This window comes from Osmerus mordax, chromosome 6, assembly GCF_038355195.1.
Source record: "Osmerus mordax isolate fOsmMor3 chromosome 6, fOsmMor3.pri, whole genome shotgun sequence".
In the NCBI taxonomy this organism is placed as follows: domain Eukaryota; kingdom Metazoa; phylum Chordata; class Actinopteri; order Osmeriformes; family Osmeridae; genus Osmerus; species Osmerus mordax.
In genome coordinates, this window is record NC_090055.1 from 8,719,837 (window position 1) to 8,728,346 (window position 8,510).

The 8,510-nt window shown below is 48.3% G+C and overlaps 1 protein-coding gene across 1 annotated transcript; it reads left to right on the top strand.

The window, feature by feature from the left end:
• Positions 1 to 302: 302 nt before the first annotated feature.
• prss35 (serine protease 35) lies at positions 303 to 6,711 on the top strand. Its single transcript, XM_067237927.1, has 2 exons — positions 303 to 511; positions 3,801 to 6,711. The coding sequence occupies exon 2, from the start codon at positions 3,820 to 3,822 to the stop codon at positions 5,089 to 5,091; it is 1,272 nt and encodes a 423-aa protein (XP_067094028.1). The 5' UTR covers positions 303 to 511; positions 3,801 to 3,819; the 3' UTR covers positions 5,092 to 6,711.
• The last annotated feature ends 1,799 nt before the right edge of the window (positions 6,712 to 8,510 follow it).

Here is an 8,510-nt window from a genome sequence, read left to right on the forward strand (position 1 = left end):
TGAGTTCTGTGGAACGAATTCTATCCCCGGTCCACTGAAAGCTCCTTTGAACGAGGAGCTCAAACGACAGACATCTTATAAAATTATGGCAAAGGCTGCCAGCAGTAGCATCACGCGCCCAGCGCTCTGCCGACTGCCGCGTTGAATAGTCTTCTGACTTCACTCTATTCAGGCTTTGGTGAGATTGGTTGGTCCCTCCCCTGTGTGAACAGCCTTTGTCACAAGTTAAAAAAAAAGAAGCCTTTTCAAAGTTTTGTCTCCCCCCCCTCTCTCCCAACCTCCCTCCGAGCCGCTAAGCATCAAGTGCAGCCTACACGGAGCGCTCCGGCCGCGACTTCTCCCAGCCGCCGTGTTGCAAATGCCATGAAGACAGGCGAACAGTCACGCACTGAGAAGAGCACGTCTGGGATGCACTAGCAGTTTGTTTTTTGAAAAAAAGGGAATAATATTTGTATAAAAACAACAAACAATACATTGCGGATTTATCATATCATCAATCGAATGCAAGCAGGTATGCCGTCTTTTTTCTATATGCATCGTTCCAGTCAGGGATGTGAAGCCACATGGGCCAAATCTCTGACTTCCGTTTACATCCGTATTTTGGTCTATTTTAGGGGTTTATTGCAGAGTGGAAGTACTTTTTTCTAGTGGAAAGACTTGACAGTAATTGACGATTATTATTTGATGAATTGGATAACTACGATTTCATATTCTAGATCGTTAATATTGGGCGTTTAGTAGTTTGTTTTTTGTGTTGTCTTTGTTTCAAGTTTATTTAAATATGAATATTAAACAGACATTCCTTCTGTTATACATTACAAAATTCTGATAGTGTTTTTAAGTTTGATTCTTTCAGACTTACAGTGTAGGCTACCATACAAGAGTTCATTTTGTAAATTGTAATATTCGAAATGATGCAATATGTTCTTTAATGAATATTACCCATTGTCAGCCAACATTATAACTCAAAGGTTGATTAATCCTGGGCGTCTACTCATTTGTCGGATTTATTTTTAAAGTTTCCAATGTGTATCCAGTAGGCCTATTTGATTTTTACGAACCTTTATAGTCTTTTTCAATTTTATGAGGAATATTTAATAAAATAAAAACATCTATAGCCATATTGGAAATACCGTTGGTTGTAGTTATGATAGAACGTTTAAAAAATACTTTGAATGGGTGTTTGTTGTCTTATGTCGAATGACATGCTGTCAAAGACGCACGTTGGAGTCAGTCCTAAAAATGGGTCAACCTGGGAATTAAATCATGCCTCATATTAAATTATTTTCAATTAAACAATACGTCTCCGCTCATAAAACAACCCGTAAACCCACGATACCGAGTGAGACACCCTAGCGCCATCTTTCGGTGTGCTCGCTTGCTTCGAACAGCCGACCTCTCCGCATAATTCGTGTCACCATGCACTGGTATGTAGTAGGCGTGCAGACATCGTATGAGATACACAATCCTGTCATGGAAAATCGTTCAGTGAAGTGAGGGCGCTTCCTTTACTGAGGACCTTTTTGAATACGCGCTGTATCAATTACCACTTCATCCTCAGTGATTTGAGGTTTTCTGGAGAAAATGTCATGTCTCCGTCTGGGCGGAGATGGAAATGGGGTTTGGCAAGAAAGGCAGCAGATCTTTCGGGTTCTGTTTCCGACAACACATTCTGAGAGCATGTTTAGTATTCAGCGTGTTTCTGAATCAGCCAAGGTCCAACTGATTTTGATGTCTGTTCAGTTATTGGTGGGACTGATAGGGGTGGGGGATGGAGTTGAGGAACATTAATTTTTGCAGGGGCGTAGCCAGGACATTATTTCAGGGGGGGCCAGCTCTGGCCAGTCTTTTATTTGGGGTGGCACTTGATTGTCAAAAACTACTATTTTAAAACTCACACACTGCATCACTCAGAGCAGCAGTTTTCTAACGGTATCCAGTGGTTAGCTGATAGTCTCCATTGAAGCGCTGTCAGAATGTAGGTACGTTGGTTTATGTCTTGCGCTGTTGATGGGGGCGTGGCCCAACATGTTGCGAATATGGGGCTTGTAGCATAAGTGACAAATGCCAATATAAGACGACTTTATAAAAAAAATACTAATGCATTTATTTCAGCTTTATACCATTTCTGTCCAGGAAGGTTTAAGGAAGGTTCTCTGACCAATGGTGGCCATGGCCCCCCCTGGCCACCACGTGGCTACGCCCCTGAATGTTGCCTTCACCAACGTGTACAGTTGGTGTTGTGATGTCGGTGTTACAGGCCTACCTGTGTTCAGTTAAATGTTTATCATGTAAGCCAAGCCAGTGTAAGGTGGGAAGGTCATCTCTCTCTCTCTCTCTCTCTCTCTCTCTCTCTCTCTCTCTCTCTCTCTCTCTCTCTCTCTCTCTCTCTCTCTCTCTCTCTCTCTCTCATTCACATGTTGTATCTCCAGTTCCATCATTTTGCTAATTTCTGATTGGATGGTGGCCTTCAAGCCACGCCCCCTATCTGAGGAGTCAGCCAGCCAATTCCAGGCTTAGATCAGTTCAGCTAATCACAGGGTCTGATCTGTGGATTTACTCACATCGATGGTCACAGGCTATTTAGACTGGGGAAACAGGCAGCATGGACCCAATCAACTCTTGCTTTCATCCTACACTCTCTCCTCCCTCTCTCTCCCTTTCATCCTGAGAACTCATTGAACTGGCTGCTGGATTTGGACCACTTCTCTGCCCCTCAATGACAAGGACACATGCCTCTCCCTGCATCCTCCCAGGGTCAAGCTGTGGGGCTACTGTGTTCGGCGGAGGTCTTTCTTGTGGTCAGGGTTGAGCCATATGGCTGAAGGTCAATGTTGGTGTTCAGCTACGTGTGTGTGTGACAAGTTCTCCTCCTCCACCGTGTTGACTAAGAACAGCACCCGTCATCGGCGGTAGTCTTAGTGGTGAAGTGATGGTCTGTTGAGTGGATGAAATGCCCTGCAGTCTGGTTCCCTCTGTAGGGCTGGTGTTCAGCCTGGTTCCCTCTGTAGGGCTGGTGTTCAGCCTGGTTCCCTCTGTAGGGCTGGTGTTCCGTCTGGTTCCTTTTGTAGGGCTGGTGTTCAGCCTGGTTCCCTCTGTAGGGCTGGTGTTCTGTCTGGTTCCCTCTGTAGGGCTGGTGTTCAGTCTGGTTCCCTCTGTCGGGCTGGTGTTCAGTCTGGTTCCCTCTGTAGGGCTGGTGTTCAGTCTGGTTCCCTCTGTTGGGCTGGTGTTCAGTCTGGTTCCCTCTGTAGGGCTGGTGTTCAGTCTGGTTCCCTCTGTTGGGCTGGTGTTCAGCCTGGTTCTCAACCTCTGTGCTCAGCCAGGACACAGCCTGCCACTGATGTCACATGTGTCCCTGCACAATGGAGGGATGGAGAATCCTCATCTGGCAAGCTGTGAACAAACCTCAGACCCCGGTCTCTTGCCCTCGCCCCTAATCCCAACCTACACCCCCCAGACCACAGGCCTCCAGCCTCAACCTGCATGGTTGAAAGGGGGAACTCTGTTGGGACATGGGGCCAAGTGCTCTACATTTCCCCCTTGTGGAGAAGGAGGGGCAGAGGCGCTGGAAAGCATGCCTCCTGGGTTGGCAGCCAGGATCCACTCCCTGTGGATTAAATGGTTTCCAGAGTGAACGTTTAAATGTTTTGCAGCATGTAAAAGCGTAAATGACTAAAGGCTACACACCATAAACGCCACCACTCACCCTGTGCATTTTCTCTCCCCCTCACGCCTCTCTTTCTTCCCTTTTTTCTGCTGCGCTCTCTCTTCCTCCATCCCTCTCTGTTCCTCTCCTCCAGAGTCAGAGCGATCAGTGCAATGGGCCCTGTTCCCCTGTGTCTGCTGCTTCCTGTGACCCTCCTATTGGCCGTGACGGCGGCGCAGGAGGATGACCTCACCTGGCCGCAGTGGCCGGTTCCGCTGGTGAGGAGCAGGCGCACCGTCCCCCTCGACTCCCCCGGCTTCACCGCCCGGCCACAACCCCGGCAGAGCCCCGCCTGCGGCATCGAGTGCCAGCGCGACCTCCCTGACCCCTCCCTCGACCAGCTGGAGGAGCTGCTGTCCTACGAGACCGTGTACGAGAACGGCACGCGCACCCTGACCTCCGTCTCCCTGCAGGGGCTCAACGACATCCCTTCCTGGCCTGGGAACGCGTCCTCCTCCTCCTCCTCCAGGTCGCGGCAGAGACGAGAGGTGTACGGCATGGACACGCGCTTCACCATCGCCGACAAACACTTCTCCACCAAGTACCCCTTCTCCACCTCCGTCAAGATTTCCACCGGCTGCTCCGGGGTGCTGGTGTCCCCCAAACACGTGTTGACCGCCGCCCACTGCATCCACGATGGGCAGGATTACCTGGCGGGGGTGCAGAAGCTCAGTGTGGGGGTGCTGAAGGAGAAGGGCCGCAGGGGAAAAGGAGGGAAGGGGAGAGGAGGAGGACGAGGACGAGGGAAAGGGAAGAGGAGAAAGGGGGACGAGGAAAAGGAAGAGGGAGACGAGAAAGAAGAGAACGGAGGCGAGAGGCGAGGGAAAGGGAAGGGTAGGAAAGGTCGGAGCCGCCGCAGCGCCGAGGCCGCCAAGCCGTCGTTCCGCTGGACGCGCGTGAAGCAGACCCAGGTCCCCAAGGGCTGGTTCAGGGGCGTGGCCGACAGCGTGGCGGCGGACTACGACTATGCCGTCCTGGAGCTGAAGAAGAGTCAGAAGCTCCGTCCCATGGACCTGGGCGTGGTCCCCTCGGTCCGCAAGCTGCCCGCCGGCCGGATCCACTTCTCAGGCTTCGATGACGACCGGACCGGGGACCTGGTGTATCGCTTCTGCTCGGTGTCGGAGGAGTCCAACGACCTGCTGTACCAGCACTGCGACGCCAAGCCGGGCTCCAGCGGTTCGGGGGTGTACGTCCGGCTGAAGGAGCCCGGGAAGAAGGCGTGGAAGCGGAAGGTGATCGGGGTGTTCTCCGGGCACCAGTGGGTGGACGTTAACGGGAACGGAGCTCAGCAGGACTTCAACGTGGCGGTCAGGATCACGCCCCTGAAGTACGCCCAGATCTGCCTCTGGGTCCATGGAGACTCAAGCCAGTGTCGCCACGTCTGACGAGGCAAACGCCCTTCTCCTCTCCTCTCTTCCCCTTCTCTCTTGTCCTCCTCTCTCCTCTCCTCCTCTCTCCTCTCCTTCTCTCTCCTCTCCTCTCTTCCCCTACTCTCTTGTCCTCTTCTCTCCTCTCCTCTCCGCTCCACTCCTCCTCTCTCATCTCTTCTCCTTCTATCTTCTCTTGTCTTCTCACCCCCCGTCACCTCCTTCTATCTCCTCTCCCCTCTTCTCTTTCCTCTTTCTATCGTCTATTCTCCACTTATCCCTCTTTACTTCCACCCTCCTCCTCTCTCCTTTCATCTTCTCTCCTCTCTTCTCCTTCAATCCTCTCTTCTATTCTCCTCTTAACCCCCCTGTTCTCTACTCCTCTTCTCTTCTCCTCTCATCTCTGATGTCCTCTGTCACACAGGCTCCTGACACAACATGTGCCCCCCACACACACACACACACACGCACAAACACACACAAACACACACAAACATACAGACTCGCTATTGAGACTAACAGGAACTTTGGCTGTTCAGCTCTTTTAACTTATTTGATTATCAAAATCAAGCAGTCTGACACAAAACCATCCTGTATCAGTCTGTTGATGTCGAAAGCTTCTTTATTTGACAGATTTTGACACATCGTTGAACATGTTCTGTATATGCCGCTGTCTTTTGTGGCGTCCAGGACTTCCTGTTATCCGTCTTGGTTTTCCCATGAGAGAAAACGTCACATCTGGACTCTTTCTCGCCGTTGTACAAAGAGGCTGTTAGCATCCGCATTTTGTGGAAGACCCAGAAAAAAGTTGTTTTTTTTCCCTGAGAAATTATCATTAGATATATTGAGATTTTGATAACTGTTTTTTTAAGTATTTCATAAATCAAATTGCTGGTGGTTTAAGTGGTGTATATCTAGATCTTTGAGTGTAATGTCCCTTTTTTACAAGTACTTTTTTATCGGATATTTCTGTAATGCTTTGTTTGAGGAAACCCTTGCAGGTTGTCTGTAGATCCCAAGCCAACTCTGGCCAAACACCCACTAACTCCAACCCTAACCTGTCAGTTGTGCTACAGTATCCTGATAGTGTAATACTGTAGTTGAGCTTCTGTAGCCTATGGAGGCCTTAGAGATGCTTCTGAGACCAGCTAGTGAAGGTCTCAGCCCCACGTAAGAGTCTGAGACCAGCTAGTGAAGGTCTCATCCCCATGTAGGAGTATGAACAGACCCCCCCCAGTACCCCAGCAAAGGAACACAGTTCACCATTGTGATGCATGAACAAATCATGGTGCTTATCTAAAACTTGGTGCTATGCTAATACAAGCAGACCTATCAGGATATAGTAGTGATGGCTTGGTACTGTAACTATGTACTGTATTTAAGGTGAGGTTATGCTGTGGCTTAGACACACAGACCAGGCTAAACCTGTACAGATTCCTGTCATTAAATCTATGGTTGGTGGACACATTCTTACCTGTAGGGGATTTGAACAACCCTCTCAAGCCTGAACGTCAAATTTTCTTGTGTTGCCATCGGCATAATAATTTGTATGGGTTTGCTATTGATGACCAAAGACATGAAATGAGATGTCACATTCAATGAAAATGAATAATAATTAAACTTGGATGTCTACCTGTATGTGTGTGTTTGTGATAGTGAACTATATGGTCTATATGGTCTAACATCTGCTTAGAACACAAGGACTTGATACACAGAACAAAGTAGCCTATAACATTGCTCTTAATTTAATAACTAAATAAGCACTCAGTGAGTCAGTTGATTCCACTTTATGGAGACCATTGCAGGTCTGGATCTAGACTGTGGGGCCCTTAGAGCCATACAAAGTGTGAGTTCCTTTGAAGAACACATTTATAGAAGCAGCTGGTCTGTTTGCTGCTGCAAAGTGAGATGGTCCATTTACCACAGAAGAAGAAACCAGACTGACCTCCAGCAATCTTCTTTCCATCATTGAGTTTATTGCATCTCAAAGGGCTTACATGCACTGGGAGAGGGCCATCGTAAACAAAAATAAAATAAAAAAACATACCAATTTAAAAATAAAAATACATTATTAGCTCAATCATGAGAAAGTATTTTTTCCCCTTTATAGTTTTATACCATCTTTTTTCACAACAATGTCTGAGACGGTCACTTTCATAGACATTTAAACAGAGTGTCCTCTATATCTGGGGCTGGGGGAGGTGGGGTCATGGGTTGTGGGTGGGTGGTGGGGTGGGGGGTGGGGTCATGGGTTGTGGTGTGGGGGTCTCACTGTTCAACAGCGCCCTCCTGTGTACACACAAACACACGCACACACACAGGCTGCCGGCCCGTGTCCACTCACGATACCACAGGTTCAACCACAGGGGAGGGTCGCACTACTGAAACAGGATATGACAACAGAGCAGGAGGATGGGAAAGGAATGCACTGTCTCCTCTAAAATACAAAAATAACCTACTTCTAACTGTGACTGGGCGTGGCCATGACAACAATCCATACAGGTTGATTTCACGAACGGCTCAATGATTTTAGAGACAGCTGATTGGCTGATATGGGTGACTGATCCTGTCTGATTGGTTGATATGACAGCATCGCTCAGGAGGGACCCGCTGACGGTGACCTACATATGACCTTGGAGTAACTGAATTATTATTCTCTGAAAACAAGCAGAAACATGGGACCTGTCCACTCCAGAGACCAACCACACACACAAACAGAAGAGGAGAGAAGGATGCCACCAAAAGGACCTGACGCCCAAAATATCAAACAAATAGAAAAATATTCAATAAATAAAAAAATACAAATACATAAATACAGAGAACTAAACATATCCTTAAATATCACCAGAGACCTTTGTTGGAATCAGCCCATACACATTGACTCTTAATATGTATTCATTATACAGTATATTCACTATTTGTCTCCAAGTACGTTTGAAATGATGATGGGAGATAATGATCACATGACTTCATAGAGCTCGATATCGGATTCACATCAATATTCTCTTTCACGGACATACAGAATATAGACAACCTTTGGGTCTTGTCTGCCAGGTTTATGTACATCACGATGACGCTCTGCAGACCACACGAGACACGCTTCTTTACAGCTGACCAAGGGCCGGTCAGGGGGTGAAGCTCCGCCCCCACCCCCAAGGGGGTGGAGCCCAGCGCAGAGAGCAAGGGGCGGGCCCAGGGGCATAAACACACGTCATCCAATTGAAACGCAGACACTGGGAAAAAGAGCCTAAACACTCACGCCTCCACTCTCCTGCTCGTTTTCATGTCCACTTCATTTTTTATTTTTTTTACTTTTTTCGTGTAGATTTGTTTAGACAAAGGACATCCACACGAGCACACACCAACGAACACTTTCACAGTCTGTGCTACAACATTACACAAAAGTGGGCGGGACGAGGCAGGGTGAGGCGGGGCGG